Source organism: Botryllus schlosseri, chromosome 15 (assembly GCF_051294905.1).
Source record: "Botryllus schlosseri isolate E-star chromosome 15, Bs_hap1, whole genome shotgun sequence".
Taxonomy (NCBI): domain Eukaryota; kingdom Metazoa; phylum Chordata; class Ascidiacea; order Stolidobranchia; family Styelidae; genus Botryllus; species Botryllus schlosseri.
In genome coordinates, this window is record NC_137250.1 from 1,317,414 (window position 1) to 1,345,003 (window position 27,590).

At 39.5% G+C, this 27,590-nt stretch overlaps 1 protein-coding gene and 1 long non-coding RNA gene across 2 annotated transcripts in view; both read left to right on the forward strand.

Annotated features, from left to right (window-relative positions):
* The window catches only part of LOC145457005 (organic cation transporter protein-like), a 44,452-nt gene that overhangs the window by 949 nt on the left and 15,913 nt on the right, over positions 1-27,590 (forward strand). Inside the window, exons 2-13 of the mRNA XM_080335158.1 lie at positions 4,598-4,711; positions 6,688-6,817; positions 7,305-7,408; positions 7,463-7,617; positions 7,676-7,800; positions 8,721-8,825; positions 9,000-9,086; positions 18,876-18,967; positions 19,049-19,131; positions 19,414-19,563; positions 19,626-19,734; positions 22,888-23,118. Coding sequence (XP_080191284.1) covers positions 4,598-4,711; positions 6,688-6,817; positions 7,305-7,408; positions 7,463-7,617; positions 7,676-7,800; positions 8,721-8,825; positions 9,000-9,086; positions 18,876-18,967; positions 19,049-19,131; positions 19,414-19,563; positions 19,626-19,734; positions 22,888-23,118 — 1,485 coding nt within the window. The remainder of the gene's footprint in view (positions 1-4,597; positions 4,712-6,687; positions 6,818-7,304; positions 7,409-7,462; positions 7,618-7,675; positions 7,801-8,720; positions 8,826-8,999; positions 9,087-18,875; positions 18,968-19,048; positions 19,132-19,413; positions 19,564-19,625; positions 19,735-22,887; positions 23,119-27,590) is intronic.
* Positions 12,025-15,522, forward strand: LOC145457026 (uncharacterized). Its single transcript, XR_013920762.1, has 5 exons — positions 12,025-12,524; positions 12,761-12,921; positions 12,979-13,078; positions 13,799-13,946; positions 15,191-15,522. It is a non-coding gene; the product is annotated as an uncharacterized LOC145457026 (long non-coding RNA).

The following is a 27,590-nucleotide window of genomic DNA, read 5'->3' on the forward strand; positions in this document are numbered from 1 at the left end:
TAGCAGACTATGAACTCTCCATTACGACACCATGTTGAAAATTGCGTTCTAAATCACCTTAAAATTTGATATTTCATTTATATAATTAATGGACAATCGTTAAACTTTTTGTATTGTGGAATTGGGATATAAACTTCTAACCAGAGGTGGTCAGTAACGAAGTACTTCTACTTTTTCGAAGTAGTCAAGTAGTTTCCTCTACTGCGGGTGCTTACTCAAGTAGATCTTTTTTTCGCTACTTCTACTTCGTAATATTTTCTGAAGTACTTACTTACTTTTCGCTATTTTCAGTTAGTCAAGTAGAAGTAGTTTAATCCCCCAATAAGAAAGATAGTCTAAGGAATTTCGGGGCTGTTTTCACGTATTACCAACTTTTAATTTTCCAAAAAGTCATGTAATACCCAGAATTTTCGTTGCGCTTGGCGCACAGTATATATATAGTGACAGATATGTTTTTAACAAAAGTATCGCTGAATATAATTTAGATGCCGGGTTGCGTGGTTCCGTTCACACCGTATTGTCGCATGTACCAAATATGTCATCACAGTAAGTATGGCCTGCCATAATGTTGGAAACTATCGTTTTGCAATCTAGCAATAACCTATTATACCTAGCGGCCCTTTACGTGTCCTAATCTGGAAAAGTGGACTTTGACTTTTTTTCAAAGTTGGACCTGTTGTAGCAGACCACCGTTGAAACTTTCTGGACAAAAGACATGAAATAGCCTATATTTTCCGCTTTTTACAAGTAGTATTTGTATTTTTCTTTCCATTTCGAGTATTATACGTTGAGTTGTAATTATAGTTTCATTTTTTTTTGTCTGGAAAACATACATGATTTAATATAAAAGCAAGCGTAGTAACGCATTATATTTTCCGGAAATATGGCAATGCACTATATGGCATTTGTACGATTTGCCATATTTTTAGTTAATGTATACTAATCGTGCAAAGTGTTAAAGCCGTATCCGACACCACTTCTGCGTATTGCTCTTCGTATGAACTAGGGGCCTTATAATATTGGGGAGGGCGCCATACTATCATATTCTCTAAAACGGGTGTTCGAGTAAACAAAGAATTAGTATCGCATTTCCATATCAATACTATCATTTACATCGCATGATGTGGACCACTGCCTATTCTGTCATAAATTGACACCTACTGGGATACATTAATATGAATCAAGCTCTCTACACCTTCCTCATATCTCAATTTGCAGCTATTGACAGTCCATGCGAACGAATTACGATCGTTTCCACAACTACTTACTTACTTGAGTAGATTTAAAGTCAGTCAATTCTACTTCTACTTCAAGTAGTTTTAGGTTGCTCGTACTTGAGTATATTTTTTCGTCGCCACTTATACTTCTACTTGAGTAGCTTTCTAGACTACTTTGACCACCTCTGCTTCTAAACGACTGAATACCTGCCATGGACCGACGGTTCAGAACCACTGGTCTACTATGCAAAAAATGACTTGAGCCTGCACTAATCCCAATACCAAAATGAAACAAAAAACGTCACATGCGTTAGCTATATTCTGAAAATTTTGGGTTCACTGCTCCGCAATAATTCGATGATGGGCGATTGGGGGGCGCGGTAGCGAGGGCGCTGAGAGCAAATGGTGGCGGTGAAGGTTTAGATGGCAACTGGTGCGTAGTGTTTAAACGATTGATGAATAAAACAGCAAATTATGCCGTAGAAACTGCAAAATCGGTTATGTCAAGGTAATTTATGGTCGATCCAGGCGTCGGTCTATTCAAGCGGCTGTACCGAAAAATTCCATCGTTACTTAACAATATATATCCTGCCCATTAATAGACTGATTCGGCAGTCGGCAGAATCACCAGAAATCGTGGTATATTCTGTGATGACTGAGAACTACGATGTATATGATCACTGATATTTCTGCACAGTTAGTTGGCGATGGCTTTAAGGAAAACTGCCTTCCGCAATAATATTCTCTGTTTCAAACGGTCGTGAAATTTTCACACTGATGCGACCCTGTCTCACAATATGTCTTATAATTGATGGACATAGGCTATTGATCAAGTTTTATGAGTCGAATATATCAATTTTGTATAATGACGAAATCTGATCAAGGTGAAAATGGGACAGTCTGGATTCAGTAATAAGCCCGTGATAGATCATAGAGAATTACTAAAACGAGAACTTTTCCAATTCTCTAGCTTGCTGGGCTTGATTTTGACGTAGAAACATACAGCAATCATCTCGAAAAACTGCACATGGATATGTGGTAATTCGATTTCAGGATATATTCCAATCAGAAGTTCGTTACTGGATAGTCAGGTCAGTTCAGGTATCGGGTTCGGACATCACTATTAGACTACTCGACTTATAAATGGTATAATAGTATGTGCTAATTTCGGGATCAAATCCAGGTTGTTCAACTATCGGGTACGGCCTACGGGCTCAAAGTATTTGGTTAGAGATCGCTGTACAGAACCATAATTCTCCTCTGCGATTGGCAATACGGGGACATTAATTGCATTGGGTTTTGTTTTATTGCTTTTTGAGACTACTAAATCAACTGAAAATGTGGTAGAGATTTGCTCACATTAAATTTAGCAGGCCTACTGCACCAAGCTCCTAAATTTAACATGACTGGGGGTAACAACACTAAGCAGTATCATCCATTATGATACGATTAAGAAGAAAGAAGTAAGAAGTAAGAAGGATTTAATTTTGTAGCTCTCAATTACAAGTAAATTTAGTTGAATATTTTGGGCAAAAAGCTTCAAAACGTCTTTAATGCACAAAGGGTATCACTCTTAAAAGTTTTACAGTGCAGTGCCTTTTCGATATCGACATGCAGTGCGCTGCAGGATACAACACCGAGTTCAAAATAATTTCTGGAAAATAACCTCAGCTAGCCGTATAAGTATCAGCTTATTAATATTTCATCTTTTCACAACACCACAAAACTGCATTACAATGAAAAGACTGGAAGGCGTCGAATCGACTAGGAATAGCTAGCGTGACGTGAGTGTTTTAATAAGGAATTGGCAATCCAAAGGTACGCCAAATTCATTTTATATTTTTTAAAGAAACCACTGCATTCATGGAAATATCGTTGGTGGATATTTCGAGATCAGCGCAACGAAAAACCTTTTGATTTGACAGATTTTGTCGAATTTTATTTTACAATGAGAACTAGGATATATACCAAGGGTGGGCAAACTACGGCCCGCGGGCCGCATGCGGCCCGCAACAGAGTTTTGTGCGGCTCGAGGAAGCCTCAAGAAATGTAAAAATATTGATAAAATGCGTACTAAATATCAAATTATTGCGGGCACTTGATTGAACCTTTTCTTCATATATATTTCAACATAATAAGTTATTTTTCTCGTCATACTATTTTTTTTATTTCATTGACGGCGCGATAGCCCGACCCCAAGGCCTATGCATTTTGAAAGGTTTCAGTTGCTAAACATCACAAAAAGTGAAGCGAAATGACCTAATTCAGACCACGAGTGTTATTTTAGATTGGCAACACGAGCAAGTTTATTACTTTTAGTACTATTCTAGAAAAAACCGATTCGAGAGTGTTTAAGATAGATTCGTTCTTCGTAAGTGTAGAAGCAGGGATATATAGAACTCTATATATCCCTGGTAGAAGTATATATATTTATAATATTAATATATTGTAGAATCGTATTTAAAGAACATGGTTATGATGCTGTCAGCATCGTGCATTCTGGAGTTAAACCGAAAGACAATCAGCAAATCTATGAAAAGATCGATGCCCTCAGACCCACTCAAATTTACATACAGCTGCAAGAATAGAAACGACCGACTTTCGTCCCTAATTTTAACAACGAGGGCGTGTACGTTATCATCAAATCAATTTTTGGGTTGTTTTAAATATACAAATACATAAATATTATCTTCATGTCGTCAGTCACTATATAGTAAAATAACAACGAATTTTGGCTTAGTATCCCAATTTTATGTAGTGCTGCCCGCGAATAGATTAGGATCTTGAATGCGGCCCTCGAGCTAAAAGGTTTGCCCACCCCTGGTATGTACAGAACTATTTTTCTACTATATAATGATATGTCCTTACTACACCATCTCTCTGAGGCCATTTTCTTCAGCGCTCCCAAAACGCCCACCTGAGCCAATTGCCACCCATTTCGCCCCTGAGCGTTTCCGCACCCCACAAATCCAAATCGCCCCCCGAGGGGCGCTGGAGACAGAGTTAAGAACCACTGCTGTCAAATATCAAACCCAGTATAACGATGAGGTTGATGACATATACATCATATCAGCTTCATATGTTTATTGTAATTGTAATATACGCAGAAAACTTTCGCGTCAGCATTTAGATGTGGCGGGGGATCGTGGGGGGCGGGGTGGGGGCTGGTAATTCATTCGTTGTCTAGGGGGCGGCAGCTCAAAAAAGTTTGGGGACTACTGCTTTAGATGGAGTGCGGCGATAAGTCTTGATCAGTAATAAAATGAAAGTCTCCGAATTATGTGATGATAGTTTGCCGATTTCGACATTATGAGCTGTGATATATGGAATGGATATAACAATATGATATTACTTAATCGCTCATTTCGAATTGTCTTCAGATGCGAAATGCCCTTTGATCGTGATGAATATTCGACTAACTTGAGCCATGTCGAGAAAATGAATCTGACGACTCCTCTAAATGAGGACAACGAGGCGATAGATGGATGCGAGAGGTGACGAAACAGATTGTTATTGTTTATACTTACAAGAATACGAGTCACTCTGTCAGGAAGGCCGGGCCTCAAGTGCGAAACAGTTGCAACGGCTATGCAAGAGGTGTCGGGCATGTCCAATTTTTCCATGTTCAAGTCGAAATAAAAGTTGTTTCTACTGAATAAACACTCTACTCAGTGCTCGATATTACATAGCTACGACTTGGCATATAGACTTCGCCTTCCGAGATACGCCACATTCGCTTGTCCTCTTGTCTGATCTTATACTGGTTTTCATTTATTGGTGCATGTCTGTTATTTACATGCTCTTAGTCATTTTGTTTTATAGTTGTGGCCTTTATATGTTTTTATATATATCCCGAAGCCTACCTCATCATAGTCCTTATCAAACTACGGGAATGAATATTAGTATTCATGGCGTATTATATTGGTAATTAAATGACATGACACATGACCCATGGAATATTCCATTGTTCTTGTGTTGGTGTCGGGATATTTGTTATATCATATTCAAGACAATTTCGAAATATTTTTGATACAATGGTGGCTTATTATAACAGTACTCCAAATTCCCAGCGACCAGCCATGTTTACCGTGAGTGACCTTCAGTCGCTGCTACATAATGCAATGGTATGGTCAGGGCGGGGTTGTGCCGCACATTCTCAAAATGTTAGTGTTCAAACAGCTTTCGGGTTAAATGGCATTTATAAAATAATTAATTTGATTCCTAGTTTTTCGAGAGTGCCAGCTACCATCTTCCCCGCTAACATTCTCAGATCGTCAAATCTATATCAATTTAATCACACCTGTATGCTGCCCGCTTATGATGGGTCAGAAATTGCTTTGTATCTTGTAAGTAATAAAGTTTGGCTTATTTTATTTCCGGGGTTCTTAAACTGTTTGTAGACAACTCGTTACAACAAACAAACCCAAATCTGCACCGATAAAAAAGTATACTCAAAGCAGATGTCTGTTGCGTTACGTGTAACAATTTCAGCATAAACGACAACAGTCTTGGTGTCCAACAATGGTGTAGGCTGTAGAATATACACAGCCAAATTGAACGGCACACTGCGCTTAGGTCACGCCATTCTAATCATATTCGGACTACCATGCCGAGCGCGAACATTGAAGAGACCGTTATGATTCGAATGCCACGGAAGTGTTGATTACTAAGATATATATTTTATTCGCCTAACCGTCCTGGAAGCCACCAAAATAGGTCCAGAATTTTACATCGAGACGTCAAACTATATCTGACTCCTTTTAGATTAGAAATCGTGCCCTCTCTCTCTCGTAGTAAATTTAGCACGGATTACTCGTGATTTTTCTGACGGTGCTCCAACACAGTGGCTCCCATCATTTTTGTAAATTAGGAACATGGATATATTTTCTGCAATCTTTGGAGGAACCAGATTATAAATATTTTTAGCAACTTTATATATTTTTTTCTACATAAATCTGTCCCCTCATTCAAAAGGTTACGAATGCCCTAACGTTAAAATCCACAATCTAGGCCCAGTTGGGTGTCTGATTAGAAGACTGCGACAAGTCGTTTTGACACCCTCCTATCTTTACAGTTGTATAGTGTTATATATGTCAGGGTTACGTAACCGATGACTAACTGACTTTAGAGTGCCACTGCTATGACCACTTCATCGAATGTGATGTTTCTAGCTACGATATGGTCATAGGATATTGCAATCAACTGTTAAAAGTAAATTACATAATGCCGATTATAAAGATTAAAGTCTTTAATTTGACTTGACAACACAAGATAATTCGCAATTAATCAATGCGAAGTCAACAATAGAACAACCTTGTATGATATGAAGTCTACGTAATCTCCAAATGGGTATAGCATTCATTTCCAGAATGTGTTATTTCGATCCCTCCCACTGCTACTTTCCGCGAAGCAGATTTTTTGCTTTTACGCATTATTCAAATAGCGTACATATTGTGTTTACATATTTTAGGTACGGATATAACGTTACTGAGTGCGAGCTAGCCAGAGATTACTCGTGCGTCGACAAGGAAGCAGAAAAAGTTCCTTGCGAAAGTTTTTATTTTGATGATTCGCTCTTCTTGGAGACTACGGTGACGGAGGTATTTATAACATGCAAATATTTGTAGCACAACATGCCTTCAGCAGATGACCTGATGCAGACATAATGTTCGTAGGGACGTGCCACAGTCAAACGATGAGCTAGTTAACATGTAAGGTGGGGGATTCGGCATTTAGGCCTACATAACATAATTCGGTTACATTTGTTGGCAAGATGGCAAGTATGACCTACCCGAACCGAATGTATAGCCTGCCTGACTTCGCTCAATATTTTTGTTGCTGTATGAGTTTATTATTCGTTCTTGATTTCTAAAGGTCTTTCTAACATGATCTACAAGAGTATTTTAAATCACCATATATTATATATCGCGACCTGAGAGCAGAACAAATTTAATCAGAGGATAGGGGGGTTGGAAATCATCACTGACTTTGTTTTTGATTCCTATAATACATATTGCAATATGAAATAATTTGCATAACTATGTACTGTTGACCGATCACTCTCATTTGATTTGTGCATTTTTTCAGTTTGAACTAGTTTGTGATCGACGAATCTTGAATACCGTTGCCAGCTCTATGTACATGTTGGGATTTCTTGTCGGATCGTTGGCATTCGGAAATATAACGGACAGGTATAGTTGTGTGTTAGCCGCTGAAGGTGTAGCCCTGACAAGCCTCTGTTTTAGAATCGGGAGAAAGATTACCATTGCCATTACAGGCATTGGGATGCTTTTGGGAATGCTGGGAACAGCGTTTTCAAACTCTGCTGGCCTGTTCATCTTTTTCCGTTTCGTGACTGCCGTCTTTGCCATTGGCTGTAATATTGGAATCTTTTCTCACGGTACGAAAGGCAATGTATTCTTTAAAAACCCCTATATCACGTTGTTTGTTTTGAGAAGTTATGGAAATCGTCGGGAACAATTGGAGGACTTTCGTTGGTATCGGCTATCAATCAGGGTTTGCTATTGGGTACATGCTGTGGACACCGATTGCAAGGAATTATCGCAACTGGCATCAAATGCAGGTTTGTGAACACTGAACAGCCGATATATATATATATGAATGTGACACGTAAACTTATATACAGCGGCAGCTACATTTTGTCTTCATTCTGTTGGGATTTGGATGCTGATATGCCTACTTTATTTTGAACACGTTCAAAGAATGCGTTCAATCACAATCACTATCCTATCCTACTTCTAACGGGAAGCATACGGTATAATCACTTAGAGCAGGGACGGCCAGCCTGTTCCACTATAATCTTATGATTATTTGATTTTCATTTTCGTATCGCATCTCCATCGTCAAAGAATCGCGGTGCTGCTGGTGAACTTAGTTATGACAATCGCACACTAATCGTTGCAATTGACGTCACCTAACTTTCCTTCTGCATTATTATATTGTTACGTCATACTTTGCCCAATTCGTTCTCATTTGAAACGCTTTTTATATGTTTCTTATTGTGCCGTTAACTCTTGATTAGGGCGACACGCAGTCCCCGGGTTACTAAACTATACTACAATGAATCTAGTCATGAAAGCAGTTTTCAAGTTTAGTAACGCTAGTAGCATATTTAATCAGTACTTATGTTTATATTTCATCTACTCATTCGAAAAAAAATGAAATATTTATCGGCCAGGAAAAAGATTCAAGGAAATGGAACGGGAAAACTGCTGTGATCCTTTTTCAATATAACAAGTTGTAAACTCATGCTACACCCGGATGCTTAGGAGCATAGATACTGTTACCAGTAGTTCTTTCTAACATGGGCTGTGGTAGAAGTAAAGTGGGCAATGGGCATATTTCTCAAATGTAGGAAGCATTCTGACACCCGAGAGAGTAACGGCTGTTGGCCGAGCTTCTCGTATTCCTAAACTGGAAGTTTTTTTCTTGTTGGCAATTGTAATCCTCAGATCGAACCGCTAATCAATAGTTATTTTACAGATTGGATCGTTCATTTTGTCATCCCCGTTCGCAATTATCGTGTTGCTGGTCCCAGAATCACCGAGATGGCTATTCGTCAGCGATAAAGATGAAAAAGGGAAAGAGGTAATTTGGCTTTTTCGTGAACAGGACATTGATGACATTGATCTGCGATATTGTTCACCGGTGCAAAACTGAATTTATTCTCAGTATCTACGTATACATTATAAACACAGTGGTGGGGTGTAAGCTGGTGATCCCTGAAATTGGGCGTTTAGCGCGTGAATAACAATCTTATAGATCGTCCACACGATGGAGAAGTTTAACAAAGTCACAATCGACGAAGAAACGTGGCATGAGGCTGAAGAAGCGGGTAGAGTAAATTTGGTGAGTATCCATACTACTGACATTCTTGACATAGAACCCTGACATGATCACATATTGACTTCATTATTGGGAATGAGAACAATGTGTCCAGTATACTCGTAAATAAGTCGACTGTTTAATGTCATAATTCAAGTCAAGTATAATGAAAGATAAATTATTGTACGTTTTCCCCTCTGTAATGGGTAATTTATCAACTCAACTGGCAGTTTCGATACTATTTTCACTGTGTGCACTGTTAGAAAATAAACTTTCACGAATGCGGAACCTACCTCAGAATTATACCGCGGTGTAAATCAAGCACAAAATGGTGATCCAAATTATACTTGAGAAACTAGAATAAGTGCAGATGGGACGTCAGCACTTAGGTACGTCGGATAGCATGCATATATGAATGTAGGATTTGTAACAATGCTTTCCAAAAATCATGCACCCATTACAACCGTCTCATCCGTGCAGTAAGCAAAAGTACTAAACTAGCAATTGATTATATACAGAGTAAGAACAACACTGATTGATAATTATGATTGGCTAGAATTACAACACACAAATGAAGAAATCCTGTTCATTCCGTAATAAGTCCGGTAAAATATTGGATCGACACCCTCCGAAAGGGATGCCCGAATTTCAAAGTAAGTTAAATTGTCATGTACCACATTTAGGGTGTGAAAAAGCACTGTTTTGGCCAAAAGTGCGTTCACCAGAAACCCCCATACAATGTATATCAATGGGTGGAAGGCAGATGAGTGTCTTCAGTGGTGGCCCTACGAACGGGGGGGGGGGCTGGGCGAGACTTACCGGGGGGCCCTATAAGTATCTAACAGTAACTTCTGGGGGGCTCCCCCCCAAGACCCCCTTTCACATCTGTTATTATTATCTATCTTTCACCACGGCAAGGTTTGCCCATGTGCTGAATTCGGCCATGTCTATTATTGCATGTGTGCAAGGATAGACTACATCAAAACTGAGTAATTCTACCGCGTGCAGAGACGTGATGATTATCGGGATACGGGACTTTTCGAACAAATGCAGAGATTTGATGATGATTGAGACATCTGTACGGAATCATATTCTTGCTTGGTACACGGGTTTCCATGTTTATTCGTTATTATCCCTGAAAAAGCGCATAATCCAAATAGGGGGCCCTTCGACCAGGGGAGCCCCGGGCGACCGCCCACCTCGCGCACCCCAAAAGCCACCACTGAGTGTCTTTGTCAGATTTCCACCATAGAGTGGGATGTAATTGAGATGAGCGTCACATTCAAATACCAATTTGTGCTGTGACAGCTTTTCAACGGATGAATAGTAAGTCAAGTGTCCCAATACTTATGGTACGTTAGGGGCGTAGTGGGTTTCTAGTTTCGTGAAGCTGTATTTTAAGATTTTGTACGTTTTGTAAAATCCACTCCAACCATTTGTTGCCTAAGATAGGTGAAAATCGGCGAACACACGATATCAGTTAATAGTGTTGGTGGTATTTCAACATACGAAACATGTAGTAAAAGGCTAGAGGCATTGGTGAAAATGACGTATCTTTGAAGTCGATGTCGCCTACAGCATTTTCACAAAGTGCAAATAGGCACTGCTGAGAAAATACCTTTATCCTTCTTTGTGGTCTCATAAAAGCTACGTAATCCCAGCAAACACCCAATTGTCGTGGGCTATCCGAGTCGGGTCCGAGCCGTGTCCGAGTGTCTGAGTGTCCGCTTGGACATGCGGGGGCATATACTAGGCTATCCAGATTTGGAACTGTCCTTCTCGGATATCCAAGAACATACCTCCGGACCAACATTTAGGAGAGTCCACTGAAATTCCAAGTCAAATGTCCGATGGATATTACATTCTGACAGTGTGCGGATATTTCCACGTTGTTTCAGCTAAAAAGCCAACATCTCAAGTTCCTGTGCTGATAAGTGCACATATTTCATCCTTTCAAAATATTTCAAGAATATAGTTTGAAAGAAAATCGTCACTTGACTTGATTCTTCAGCGACGTGGCGTATAACCGCATTATGCATGTTGGCATTGAATGGTCAATATATTCCCTGTCGGGCCTTCATTTCAAGCTTTTAGGCGTTACGATTTCTATGCCTTTTCAGCTGTCGCGTTACTGTTTGTTCCTGCGGTGAACATTCGCAATTCCGAAAGATATGTGACGAACTTTTCGCGTGCTTCACGTCGTCAGATACGTTTATAGCGTTTTTCGCTAAAATGGGCTCAATCGGTCGGCAGAAATGGCGTCTGCGCACAATGAATCTGTATTTCGTTTATGACTTGATCGGGATTATATATTAGGCTTGATCGGAATTATATGCTGGTATTGAGGAGTTGATGGTATATTTTCTTTCGAACTTTTATTTCGAGCATGTAATAAACTATACCGTACTGTACCGTCATATAAGGTGTTTTACCGAAGTTCCTGCGTTGAACATCACTGAACATTGTTAACGATCGTCTCGTTGTGGCCTTCGTGGATGAGATTATTAGCGTTTTTCCCTACATGCGCATTGGCTCAGTGCACACAGTCACGTGACTCAAATTTTCGTCTGGCAAGTTCGAACTTGCTGTCAGCGGCGAGAGAAGCATTAGGGAATCTGCTTTGCGCCACTTACCTCGTTGGTTGCTTATAACTACTGGCTCTAGTTAGCGTAGTGAGTCAATGATACGGTTAGTGTTATAGTCGTACTGTGTATATAGCGTAAAGCGCTACACACAAATATAATTATCTATCTATCTAGTCAGAAGTGGCTTATGCCCACAGCGAGAATGCGCTTGGTTGGTTATTGAATCCTTATATTATAGCAATGACGCATGTTCGGTGATGTTTAGAGTTCATTTCATACTGTTATATATAGTACGTCCTATTATTGCTATCAAAATTGATTTCTCGATCAATATGAGGTAAGAGCTACTGTTCTGTGGTTTAGAACTGGCAATGGATATGAATATGATGGTAGCATTTTGACAGGATTTGATCGAGTTGAACATACCCACTCATAATCGTGCTCGCTAATATTGCAGATATTAATGCTTGGATTCGGAATTGTATTATTAAAGTACTGATATTCAATTCTACCCAGCCCTATTACAGTTATATCTACAAGAGAAATTCACGTAAAATATATCAAGTAGATTGGGTGAAGAGAAAATGATCTCTAGCTAAAGCAAGAGTGGATAATGGCGGGAGCATTTCGGCCAAGATTGCTGTTCCTGGTTGAATATCGGATCCATCACCACTCGCTGTATATCGCAATAAAAGACATGAAAAACGATTGTAAGAGGAACGAAAAGTTGCTGATGCAGAAACTATACAGTCTGCCAACCAGCCCCAAATATCCAATGAAAACCACGGACCAGAACTGGAGTAATGCTTATTGAAGATACGGTATCATTCCGCAACCATTTGAGGGTGTTGTAGAACTGGAAAGCTTCGTTCGAGAGGTATGGAAAATGATTAGGATATAATTCAGACTTCTGTCTTGTGTGATATAAGTAGAATAAATATCTTGTGGGCGTTTGCTATTTATCGTTTCCTTGATCGTCCTAGTAATAATTTCTTATAACTTGCTTTTCATAAAAAAATATCCTTGGTATTCTGATGTAGGTAAACGTCGTTATAGCCTATAGAGTTTTATGGCACATTCATGAAGATGTGTCAACTTTTAATTATTTTTCAGGTATCAGCAATGAATCCCCTCAGGGAGTCCACCATGAATGACTATGTAAGAAGAATGCTCTAGCCTATAGAGTTTCAACCGATAAAGTTTGGTGCGAATTCTCATTGAAGGGCTGAACTGGGAAGAGAGCTGTGCACTGAGTTTATACATGATCATATATTGTAGGTTGAACTAGTTTGTTGTCTCTATGTATTGTTTAATACTATCTTTCTATTTAGGTGCTTGTTGCAATATTCATACAACTGTTCCGGAAAAGGGCTACGACATTGCATCTGTGTTGCGCCATGCACATGTAAAAACGAAAATCGACAGACCAAGGTAGATGCAATATTGATTGTCTGATACATACGCATAGAGGATAATGGTTATATTGCGTAACCATACTCATATATTTACCCGTGTTTTACCTGTGTGTTGGTTTATTTCGTTTTCGTGGTCGTTAATTTTAGTGTGAAAAGTAGTTTATTCATAAAGTATATCACCATAATTCAGTCTGTACAAACTACCCATTAAGTTAGTTGAAGTCAACCAACTAACGGTTTCTTGAGTAGTTCTATAGTTGCTGATTTTTTAAAATTTGGTAGTTCTAATTCTATTCGCACATTTGAAAAAATTATTGTGGCCGAACATCTAGAAAACATGTGTCGTCGTTTCATGCGAATTGAGATGCCGGTGTTCTATTGAATGATGTATGTTGTACTGTACAGTACAGCCAGAGGCGGCGAATTACGGGGTGTTATGACGTCGCGTTACATTGTGCACACATTGGTTTTGCGTTCGACCCCTGACCCCCCAGGCTACGCGCCTGAGTAAATGAATGGTATATAATAAAGAATTGTCTTATGTAATACTACACATGGAATAGGGTATCTTGTGATCGTTCAGTGTTCATCATCTCTCTGTTTGTCTCAGTAATAATTTTGCAAGTGCTTGCTGCACTACAATACGCTTGGTTTTTTCTGATACAGTAGGCCCTAAGCCTTTCCACATGGGTTTTATGACATTGTCGTAATGTGAAAACTTATCATATCTTTCCAGGCAAAACCAATGACTCCCGTTGTTGTCGCATTCACAAGGAAAATTGTACCGAAGAGTTGCAACTGATTGAGTTTGGAGCGAATACTCTCCGAAAGCCAGAAAGGAAAAGAAAAGAGCTCTGTGTAAACTGAGTCTATACCAAATCATCGTAAGTTGAACATGTGAATATGTCAAGCCGTCTCTAAATTGTTCAACACAATCTCTAATTTAGGGGCTTGCTGTAATATTCATTGGTGGGCTGAGATTATGGGTAGTGTGGAACCCTGCTATGTTGCACTGGTTCTTGGTGTATCTATTTTGTCAATGCGGCCAATGCGGAATACTACTCCAGTTGATTAGCATTAGAATTATAACTACACAATTTTCCCAACTTTTATTCTCAGAGGAAATTGGATTAGAATTATAATAAGAGCATAAACACTTCCCCTTAATTAGGTGAGGACTAGATTACCGGTACCGCCATTTTGCTCAAATTTTGTCCTTATTAGGGGGGTAGAAACGAACCCCCCCCCCCATTTCAAGTGTTGCGTGCTGCCAATTCGTGAGAATCGACTGCGCAGCGGCACGAGATCTCCCACTGATACTGTTATTCATTTGAATGTGAAATCTGGTCATTGATAAATTTGCACACGACGTCACCACAGGCTTGAACATCCCATCAGCAATAAGGCCACAATCAAAGTGTCGAGTCTCTGCCTGCTTGCTGCACCTGCCGTTGTGCACAGTCGATTGCCACCATTGACAACACTTGAAATAATGGTGGGAGGGGGGCTGAACCTTCGAACCGCCGGGATACGCACCTGCTAGTCAAGTAGCATAATGGAATAGTCTCTTGAGGCAGACTTGACCGACTAGAACTAGATGATTCCAGTTGTCCAATTACAGATTAATTGGAGCGAAATGCGGCTGATCTAATTCTAATCTAACTTTGGAAATGTTTCTGTGCCCTTATTTTAATTCTAATCCAATTCCGTTTGCGAATCAGATTTGGACAATATGGTGTGACTATAATTGTCGTTGTTATTTTAATGCTAGCCAAGTAAAGTAGTTGGCAGCTATTCCCTGGCATACAGCCGTTTGCTGTTCGAGTATTTGCAATGAGACCCTTCCCTAGGGTTCTCCCGCTGCAGTAGAAAGACCGGCAAGTAGTTTATTACAACTCATTCGCTTCTAGTTGTGACACTTTTCGTGTCTTGAATGCTTTGTATTGAGTGATTTCTATCCACAGTTCTAACAAAGTCACAAATTCTGTTATATTCATGGTCTTTGCCATATGCACATCATGTCTTATCAAGTAATCTGTAATGTTTGCATCAAGGTATTCCGAATATGCTAGCATTTTGAAGGATTATTTCATGTTTGCTGGAATTAATTTCTCGGTAAATATTTCAGAAAGAAAATGCAAAGAAACTGAATATCTTGTCTCAACGTTGCACTCGAGATGGCAAAGATACTTGGTAAAGGCGTTCATCATCAATCCGACTCGTCTACCTGTATGAAGTTGAAGATGTTACCAGCGAGAGGAATTGTTGTCTGCAAGTGTGCATATGTGTAGTGTGCAGCGGGTCTTGCCTCGTTTTCACTCTCATCGACCAACTTTCTTTATTTTGATTGATTAATGATATTGTCAATGACTGTGTGGTGTTACAGTTAGCTTTCTGCTGTTTTCTGTTTTTTTTTTATGTTGATATTTTTATGCTAATATAAGTTTCGGAAACGAAAAACCAATCGTGTAAGTTGGTGCGTGTAGCTAGATCCTGGTGATGGTAGGGGTAGCTGAGGCAGGAGCGCACTGCCCAGGTATGTCTTGCCAGTGCCAGATTAATTCGTTCCACCTTTCTCCCTCCACTGGCCCGGGAATGATTTACCGGACGGTCACTGACCGGTGAGTGAACGTCAAGGGGATTCAACCAGACATGGGGTAATCGCGATTAGTAATCGTAATCGATTACGACGATTACAGCATTTTCAAGTAATCGTAATCGCAATCGATTACATTCGAAAAAAATCCAAAGTAATCGTAATCGTAATCGACTACTTCACATATCTAATCGATTTATTTGTGAAAGAACGATTACTTTTTATTTGTACAATGCATATGACATAACCGAACATTCGTGAACAAGGAAGAGATATTCTACCAGGTTATTGATAGCGCAAACGGTTGATTTTCAAGCGCCACTGCTCTTTATTACGTCAGAAGTATTAGCTTTGCTCGTCTTTGCGTAAGAAGTATCCATACGTAGTAAATATATATTCGATGTACATTGTTGTGTGATTGTTAGAAAAGTGTAAGCCATGACGTATATCAGGTTATCAATACGCTCCAGACGCCACTACCTCTGCCTAGTTTCTAATAGCAACTTATGTATTAATGCTTGGTTATGCTTAGTTAAACGCAGTTTGACCGTTGCTGCTAGGCGAGCAGTAGGCCTATCTATGTAGTATACGTATGTATTGTACGTATAGGCTACACCGGACAAAGATTTGAAATTTTGTACTCGTCAAATAAAACATTACGATGGCTAAAATCAACAGCTGTTGATATATATCATAAACGAGCCGTTCTTTGCCGTTTCTCGTAACGGCACCTGTATTAAGTGGAAGGTAGAATTTTAAGTTCACTTTACCTTATTCACACATGACTCTACTTGAAACGGGCGCCTATCGGTATTTCACGATTCTTCACTCGACATTTATACCTGTCGCCATAGCCATTCGCTTATACACCATGTTAGCGTGGGTTGTAGGTACAATCAGGACCAAAACAGAAATTCGTCCCCCACTCCAAACGTTGGTATTGGTAGGGTTGTAACCAAGTCACAATGTTACGAGTCACAAGTCAATATCACTTTTATGGTTTTGACTCGAGTCAGGTCGAGTCATTTTCAATTCACCTTCGAGTCCAAGTCAGCTAGTATGGGGTCGAGTCCGAGTCATACTGTTTGACTCAACTACGAGTCCAAGTCGTTATGTTCACAGATCAGTTTTCCGATCAATCCGGTTCAACCAACTTTTTCAACTCTGCTCGAGTGATATAGAATGGATCGTATTCATAATATAGTAATTTTTATCAGTTTTCACAGTTTACAGCCCTATTTCCATGTACCAGGACTGCATGATCATAGAAGAAATACAAATAATGTGGTAACTTTACTATTTACTTTACTATCAAAAGATACTGTAGTCGCCCAAACGTAGCAGACTAAAAGAAAATTTTCGTGAGACGCACACACAAATTGTCATGTCTTCATTCTTCTGTGAGTGCCCCTGCTAGCATTTGCATTGTTGGGGCTCAGATTGAAAGGACTGGATTATTCGTCACGCCCACAGAGCGCGGCTACTGACAATGGACACATACCCAAAGTTTTGGCCAAGGTCATTCTTTGGTAGCACACTTTGTGGAGTTGCATGTTGGCCTAAATTGCAGACGTCTTTTGGTGTGTTGTGGCGGGGTAGTGACGGCCACCGAAATGCATATTCCTATAAATTATGCATGCTTTTTTTCTTGACGGGGAGAGATATGCATTTCAAAATCAAGCTATTTAGAGACATTAAATCCCGAAGCTCGAAGAATATCTTCAAGTTAACTCTCTTGAAAATACTCTATTATAATTTATGTTGATTTACGAAATACTTTGGAGTCCCCTTAGAGCTCGCTCCTGGTCCTATTGGGGAGTGGCAGTTACGGACCTGGCAAGAATGCAAATCGTTGGGTGCGACGAATAGTCCTGCATGGAGTTGGGCAATGGGTGCATTATGACGTAACAAGCAAATGACGTATGATTTATAAAGAAAGTTGTTATCTCATTAGACCTTATTTTCATCGCAAGTCTTATATTGTCTTCCAATATCTCCAATATATTAGTTCTAAGAAGCAAAACAAATGTAATCGTGAGTAATCGTGATTACTTTTGAAATGTAATCGTAATCGTAATCGACTACTTCCTGATTTTGCTGTAATCGTAATCGTAATCGCGGGATTCACAAGTAATCGTAATCGCAATCGATTACATTCGTGAAGTAATCACCCCATGTCTGGATTCAACACCTCCAGTCCCAGTGAACAGTCTGGGGGATAGGTCTGGGACTTATGATGGTACGTCCATGGGCTATATGTGGACCATCAAATGTTTGCTGGGATTGATCTTTCCAAATTATTTATACTGTTATGGCGCCAGTATGAGCGGTACTCAAACACTCTATTTGGAAACAAACACTCGACTCAGAATCAAATCACTCAGGTACTCTATTTTACCCAGCCCCACTCAGGGATAAGAATATAGGCTATATATATTCGCGACTGTGGTGCAGGCGCTTTATGCTTGGCAATCCAAGATCACTGTTCTATTTAGGCCAATGCGCAGCGTATTTACCCTGAAGTAGGCAATTTCGTTTTGACAGGCCAATCGCGCTATTATAATTGAACAGTATGGACACAACATTTGTAAGTCCTTATCATTCTGCTGAATGACTAATAAATGTACTTAGAAGACGGATCGAACTTTCTGGACATCTATTATATAATTAAGTTTTGGTGTAAATAAATATTCGTAGTGGAATACGCGAGAAATACCAAATTTCAATGAAAATATTTCAAGAAAAGAAGTATTTGAATTATCCCCGGGGTGTAAAACACAAAGGCACCATCGGATAGAAAATTGATAGAATTCTTTAAAAACGACGTCTCAAATATGACGGAGTTCACATTAAATAATTCGCAGTGCCCAAGTTGAGATGCATTTTCAAGACTGAGTATAGGGGTGAATGGATGCATGGGCACTCTTTCCATACTTTTGTATTGTTTGAAGGAGGATAGTAAGTCAAACATAAATCTTATTGTCAGGCAAAAATGCATATATATTTTGCATATTTGTATGACAATTAGGAGTCCAGAACTCCTACCTAGGTGTTAGAGGTTTATCTAGGCTCCCCCTCGTCATCTCTGAACTGAGCCGTGCTAAGTCGGCAAGTACGGAATCAAAAATGAGGACTATCGGCCCGATGTAAATGGTCGACAAACTCCACGAATACCACAAACAACAATACCAACTGTATTTCATTTCTGCATTTGTAGGAACAATCCAAAAACGAGAAGAAATATTCTACGAGAGATTTATTTCGTTACAGTGGGATTACAAAAGTTACATTAGCCGTCGGTTTCAACTGGTAAGACAATCGGATAGTAAATATCGTAACTGTAATGAGGTATTTCGATATTTCTTTGTTCTTAAACACTATCGATTGTAGGTTCATCAACAGCATGGTTTATTACGGCGTGTCGTTGAATGCCGGCAGCTTGCCAGGAGACATATTCATGAATAACATATACGGTGAGTTGAATCTTATAATATGAGCAGCATGCGCACGCACGAGACTTGATGAAAGACCGTTCAAGTGTAAAGCAGTAGACAAGCTCAATCATACCACAAGTTTTACCTGGTCGTAAACAGCCAGCACACGCAGCAGATTTTTGTGTTGAAATAAGACAAAACCTTACTGAAATATTTAGAAATATATAACATCCGTATATGGACGCAAAGATTTCCGATCTACCTCTTTCCTACGGCCAAATCTCTGTGAACCTTCCACAAGTATACGATTTATACTTTCAGCGGGAATTTTCGAACTGATCAGTTACGCCATTTGCATTCTCATCATGGATCGCGTTGGTCGACGATTACTCCTCTCGATCACCTTGACCGGTTCGGGGGTTATGCTGTTGTCGGCTACTATTGTGAACTCGTATGCGGGTGGAAATCCGAGTACGTCTGTTTCTATGATATTATGTCGATTCCTATGTAAATGGATTTGTGATTTAACGCAGCATTGGAGACTTTGGAATTGACTTTTGCCTTCTTGGGAAAAGCGTTTGTATCGGGATCGTTCGCCATTATCTATAACTTCACCGGAGAGCTTTTTCCAACTGTAGTCAGGTATATAACATGGAAGTGTTGGCAGCACTGAGCATGGGTATAGTTTACTACGTTCATGAGCATTATTTTCTGATGAGACATTAGTTGTATTTATAGGTCTTCTGAAATATGTATGAATTATATTAATGTTACGGTAAAAATCAAATATCATCTGGAGGCATATCTCAGATGGAAAATGTTTTATTTAATATCCATCTCAATACATGTTACAATATTACGTGCTGGGATGTATAGGAAAACGATAAACATAGAGTAACGATATTTTTTCAAGCATTTAAAACGGTACTTGAATGTGAAAATATAAAGCTCTCAACTCTGACGCTCGACTCGCGAGCAATGGAAAAAAGGCATAAAGAGCATATCATGGCCCTATGATTATCGTGACTTTTATATAATTTGGATTGTGATATGAGTAGTCCATAATTATTAGCATTGCCGGACGTATTGAGAAATACTAATAGCATTCGAGGGTGGTGCTCCCCATTCCTCATATACTGTAAGTCAGTGGTTCTTAACCTTGCCACCAGCGCCCCCCAAGGGGCGCTGGCGATTTTAAAGGGGGCGAAAATGCCCAGGGGGCGATATGGGGGCGTTGGGCTCATGGGGGCGATAAGGGGGCGCTGGAGAAAATTGGCTTCGCAGTAGATGATGTGGTAGTAGGACATATCGTTAGGAGTATCCGGAACAAATAAACATCACAGAAAACATGTCAAATCCCGACGTTTTTAGTCGCGCTACGCGACGATGTTTGCTACATATATGTTTTCATAAATGCACTGGGTTATTATAATTCATATGAAACAAATTGCGCGTACTTTTAGATCGCCAATTTCCCGTTATTTAAAACACTGCCGTCAAGCTTGCTAGGGTTATTTTCAACAAAATGTTTCGAATTAGATATTATATGTAAGAATCGAAGAAGGAGGCACTATATATAACTTTTGATTGAGAGTGAGATAACCCTTGTACATAACATAAGTTTTGAAGCTTTGTGCACGAAATCAATAACTGAATATACTTGTATTTGAGAGCTACAAAATTAAATCGTTTGAATGTTTTTTCATCGTGTCATAAAGGATAATATCATCTCGTGTTGTGGTTCACAACCTCACATGAACGTTATATAATATGAGTTGCTTTGTTTGGAATACATTCATGTCAAAAATTAGCTTTTTTTGGAATACTTTCATGTCAAAAATTAGCTTTTTTTGGAATACATTCATGTCAAAAATTAATAACTGGGTAGTGGGTACAGTACTGAATCAATGTGAGCAGATATATGCATCCCATTCTCAGTTGATTTACTTATAGTTACACAAAGCACCAAGACAAAATCCGAACCACAGGGTATATGAAACCGTACCCGTTTGTTGGTTTAACAACCTTGTTTAAACCCTGAATATATACCAATTATTGCATATTATTATATGGTTTAATATAGTCGAATGGTCCTCGAGCGCGATTAAAGCGCGAAATGTTTCCAATACCAAAATCCCTCGACTGAACTTTGACCTCTTACCAAGACCGAAACTGCTGCAACCCAAACCCCCGACCCGTTAGCCATAAATTTTTTTTCGGTGAATGAACATAAATTAAACATGTTATGAAGACTTCCTCACGGAAGAATAAGCATAATTAGAGAAAATAGAAATAGGCATTTCGGCGTCGGCCATTACCACGACACGATGCACGAAGACATATAAAGTTCCGGTGAGTATGGGACCCTGAGAAGTTCGTCAAAAAGATCGTCAGCGAGAAAACCTTAGCCGAAGAGGATTGCCCTTATGGTGAGCGTAAACTTCGATACATATAAGTCTAATTGTCCATATGTGATTAAATCGCTCGTGCCGAGTTATATCATGTCGTCGCAACCTGCCCCCTACTGGACAAATAACATTCATCAAAAAATTTATTTGCCAGTGATGAAATAACAGTTTTGAATCTTGTGCTAACTTTAGTTTAATACGTTTATGAGTTTCAATATCTTTTGACTATATAGCGGACAAGAGGTAACAAAATAACATGTGACGATTTAATTGTACCAACGGGCACGCCCGATTATGTTCAATTATTAATTACGTGGCCTACATTTTCCAATACAACAGCTCTGATTACGTGGGCTGAGAGGATAAAAAGTTTATAGTGACATATATATGCATTATGCAATCACAACCTATTTCATTCATGCATTATAGAAAATTTTGGCTACTAGGACGACCAGGCCACATAAACTTTGCTGACCATTGAAATCACGCGACGGGATTCTTGGGGGCGAGGCCCACACGAGTTTGGTTTATCACGCCGTGGGTGACCAAGATAATCATTTGTTCAGAAGGGATGACGAAGTGCTGTTACGGCCCTCCCTCTGGCCCAGTGTCTTTATTACAGTTCTTACAATATAAGGTGGGGGGGGGGCGCTGGAGCACGATAAGTTTTGAAAGGGGGCGCTGCAAGAGAAAAGGTTAAGAACCACTGCTGTAGGTGATCCCCGCTTATTTGAGAAATAATATACGATTTGTTGGCATTGAAGAATATTATATACAGACCATAAAACATCAAGAGTAGTAGACTAGTAGTCGACTAAACAATTTCTTGCTCGACAAGAATAGAAATGCGGAGAGAGCCAATAGAAATAAATGCATTGGCCTTGCGTCCGCCGTTATCTACAACGGCTCGTCCGCGAATAGCATTACACCGGATTTAGCGCGCTAAGGACATGGTGTGATTTTGTGAATCTCCTGTATAAAGATACGGTTTTAATGAAACAACCAGTAAAAGAAAGTTGAGGAGGGGGAGGCTTCCTGGAGATCCTTATGATGACGTTTCTTGGTGTTCATATGGGGTCGGGGGATTATAAAAGTGCTTATTTGGTTCATAACAAAGGTAATAATTCCCTGTTTGTGTAGAACAATAAACATTCAAGGATATTCCTACTTACATACCTTGATATTCATCGGGATACCTAATATAATGCGATCACTGACTGTACGTGCAGATCAACTACAGCCGAGACTAAAAAAGGAACACAAACGGTATATATCCAAAAGAAAGGAGCACTAATTTAAAGTTTATTAAATTCATAGTCAAATGATATGACATAGAATCATATTCATATTCAGTCGCCGTGAACGCGAATGCATCCATTATATTCAGAGGTAACGGAATTGGGTTCGGATCGATGAGTGCGAGGTTTGGAAGCATAATCTCGCCAGCCATAATAGAATTACAGACCTTTGGAGATTGGCTGCCTAACACCATCTTTGGAGTTCTTGCGATCGTAGGCGGCATGGTATCGCTCTGGTTCCGTGACACTACTGGGAGAGAAATGATGGAGACCATTGAAGAAGCAGAGATGTTCTACAACGGGAAGGATCCCCTCAAAACGTAAGTCCGTCACTTACCGCAGTATACTGAACAATATGGTTGGTGGATACGAGAGGTGAGTAGTTAGTATGATCGGTCGTGATGCGCCATAGGGTTCTTATGGGTGCGCTGGTGATGTGCCTGGAAACTCGTGTTGGTGATGGTACCCTGTTGACCCCCCCTTCCGCTCGTGATGTGCCATGTGTTCTTATGGGATCTCTGGTGATGGTACCCTTTCGGGTATAGGCTGCGTCGGTGATGTGCCATGAAAACTCGTGTTGGTGATGGTACCCTTTCAGACCCCCTATCGCTCGTGATGTGCCAATGGTTCTTATGGGATCTCTGGTGATGTGTCATTGGTTCTTATGGGATCTCTGGTGATGTGCCATTGGTTCTTATGGGATCTCTGGTGATGTGTCGTTGTTTCTTATGGTATCTCTGGTGCTGTGTCATGTATTCTTACGGGATCCGTCGTGATTCGCCATGTGTTCTTATGGGTGCGGTCGTGATTCGTACTTTCAGGCGTCTCTCGCGTGGTGTTGAATAGTCACCAACAATAACCGCACAAACGGAAACGTGGCTTGCAAGAGGATTAAGCAGTGCGACCTATATTTCGAATGACCTGCGCGCTGAATTGTTTCACAGCCAACCGCGGTGGTCGTGACTCGCCTTTTTTACTATAGGTGATGACGGTGATTCGCCTGTCGTGTATTCTTACGGGATCTGTGGTGACTCGCCATGTGTTCTTATGGGCGCGGTCGCATGCGGCTATTGCGTCTTATGGCGGGGGTGGTGAGCGGCTATTGATGCTAACACGAAACCCGGGGTGGCGAGCGGCACTTATTTCTTATGGCGGCGGGTCTTATTTCTTATGGGTGCGGTCGTGATTCGTACTTTCGGTATAGACTGCGGGCGGCATGTCGTACTTTCAACAAAAAAGGTGTGAAATAGTTTGCCAAGTCTAGGAATCACTTGCAAGGTAATATTTTGGTATTTAGTTTACCACAGAGCCGGCGTAGACGGCGATCCGAATATCAACAATAACAACGCTCACGAATTAACACTTCAAATAGCTGTGAAATAGTTTGCAAAACCCCGCGATCGCTGACAAGATAATGTCTCGGTCATAACCATCTTTCACGACTTGGTGTCATAACCATACCGATCGCTCACGCGGTGAAATTTTAGTAATCAGTTTGTCACAGTACTTGATATCGCTGGTAAGATTTAACAAGTAACGAATAACAGACCGCGGTAACTTGAATAGCGACAAATTGTCACTTATTTCCGCTCTAACTCTAATCCTTTGTGAAGTGAACGCTTATTCAAAAGGGTGTGATATAATTTTAAAATCCAACGACCACTCACCGGATAATACTTCAGACATAGCAATTCCGCATACCCGCCTACAAGGTAATATTTCGGTAATTAGTTTGTCACAGAACCGTCGCAGGCAGTGATTGGAAAACCGACAATTTGTCACTCGCCCGCGATCGCTATATGTTTCACGCCTCCAGAATAGTGGCTGACTTTTGTTGCGTGATAAGATCCATGAAAATATTCAATCAATGTGTTAGTTTATCAACTTGAAATGAAACTCACTACACAAATCAAGTCGATTCGTATCTGAATTTTTAAATCGGTACAACTCTAATCCTTTGACAAATCCCTTACCGCGTTTTTGTTGAATCGAACGTAACCCGAATATTACTGACGCCGACTTTCAGCCGCATCGAATTATTCGCACATTCCGCGCCACTGTTTTCACACTTATAGAATCAATACCAACTATAACTCTACAAGAATCAAGAATCACAAGTATGTGCATTACACAGTTATTGTCTTTATTAACTTGAAATCAAACACATAACAAAAACACACAACTAATCATTTGGCAACTCTAGCATTACCAAAAAATTCCAGTATTGTTGATTGAAAATCCTTGAGTCATTATTATCAAAAATGTTATAGTACCGCATCGGAATCCATTCGCGGGATGTACTAAAGTTAAATCCAGATAATCCAAAATGAAATATTTGGACTTTGACATAGTCTGAATTGAAATATATTGACAAACATGACTACCAACTTTGATCCAGTCACATTTCAAGATCATACTTTGAAACAATCCTTGAAACTTACAACTCTATTCACGACTGAGTTTTCCGTTTATCAAATAGAGTTTCAGTAAATACTATCGCGATATTTTAATGTGTTACTACACACAATAGAATCAATCAATGAAATAGCACCTGTTGTAAATATTTCTAACTTGACAACCACTTGTGCGTACCGCGATCGACTTGCGACGCGATGAGTTAAATCGGAATATTTCAATCTATTTGTCGAAACCTTGAACAAACTATCGGGTTATTTTTTGTTGTAATCGAGTGAACGGAAATAGTATTACGTCTCAACATTTTAGCATCTTCCCATAAACAAAAGAGTAAAATACAAAAAACCTTGTCAATTCAATCCGTTTGTAACTTACCCAACCAACTCAACAGTATCCTTACGAAAAGTAGACAAGACTACGCGAGTAATCACTACAATCCAAAATCCATAGCAAGTTCGGTTGTATTCATATCCCTACGACGCGTCTTTTGTTTTTCAACTGTAAAAGTCGTTACTGTTTTGCAAGACAACGTAATTACTACTTGATATATTTTATAAACCAAAGTAAATACTACTCGGTGTGTGGTTTGAAATTAACATATTACATTTGAGTATACCGGATTTGAATGCCTGACCAACGTAGTTGAGAATTCATTTCTTACAATCAAACGCCGGTTTTACATTGAAAGGTATCATACTGTAAACATAAGGATTGACACATTGATTTGATATATGAGATTTTGTAATGCTCGACCACGACTTGATTATTAAATTATTCACGATAATTAGACCCGATGTTGTGGTAAAGGTTATTAGAAAATATCACTTTTGGCATCGAGTACCAGTCGAAGTGGGTGAACAATAACACCGAAATGATAAATGCGTTTCGTGCTACTATTGATACAAGTTCATTTCTATCAGGTGAAATAAACGCCATCACAAAACTCAGAGCATGCAAAGGTCTTGATTGATATGAATTTCGATTTGTGTCTTATGATTTTAGAAATATTATGATTCGTTAAACCAAAGTCGTATGTCCGATTACTATTTGATTGGAAACTTGATCACGTACCTCGATCATTACAGAAGATTATAACCCCATTGTCCGACAATCTTTTACAAAAGGATCGAAACCAAGTAACCCAAAGTCGTTGCCGTCGCATAAACAATTTGTACGACGTTTGATAATTGTACCCTATAACGTTGGTGTACTAGAGATATTTGTAAAACACACTCTGGTAAAGAAATCGAAAAGATATCCTACACCTAAATCTGATAAAACCATTTTGCACTTTTTGTTCGTCAGTAGTATCCATTTTAATTTTCCCATTTCCTCTCGTCAAAGTAGATGTAATCATAGTCACTAAAGAACTTACTTGGATGTGTTTGAATTCTAGACATAGTTATGATTTACTCAACGCAAGACCCAAGAACAACCGTAGTTAACAACCGTGCACACATATCCAAAATATCGCACACTCCGCTATTCCTAAAGTACAAACACCCGATACAAAATATCACTTGTTGCGGCATCATCTTCCCAATATCACCATTTTGTTTGCGTCAATTAGTTACTTTGTATGTTATCCTACAACTCTTACAAAAGTACGAAGGATATTAACATCGCACTAAGTAATTAACTTTACTCGATATTCTCACATTACGAAACTAAAGAATGGTTGGTTAGACTCTACAAACTGTTTCGATATCACAAGACCTTTATTGTCTGAATGGGTGTTCATGTATCTTAATAATCAAATAGTTCAACACAGAACTAGTACTAACAGAAACATCAGAGTTGTTTACACAAAAGTTTGTATGTGTACAGTATGCGAATACCATGTGTAAGTCCAGCGCAATTGCAGTATCCATTCGAGTTTAGTCAACACAAATTTATTACAACGGAGCCACGTAAACTTTCGTGAAAGAAAAGCATACTCACTTCCAGAGGGTTATGTCAACACCATAGCAGTTCCCCAACAACAAAGTACATATGTTTCTAGCCACGGTCCTTACATCTTTCACATAGATCAATCTACTTTGCTAACGAAAAGTGCTGAGTCATCACATGATCGCTCTCACAACAAAACAGCTAGTAGATATTATCATTCAAAATATTCCTAACCCTTTACACACCAGTGACAAATCATACAACGAATATGCTTTGCGGGTCGAATTGTTGTTCAGTGTCAATTCTACCTGTTGAAACGTACATTAAACAGCGCAATCCAATTAAAACCACGAATCTATTTTCATTTCGTCACATACAGAAAAATAAATTTTCTTTCTCCAACACATACTTGTAACCAATCGCTTTCATTAAACACACAACACCATAAAAGTATTTACTTTCTACAACATAGACATTCCGATGTAGT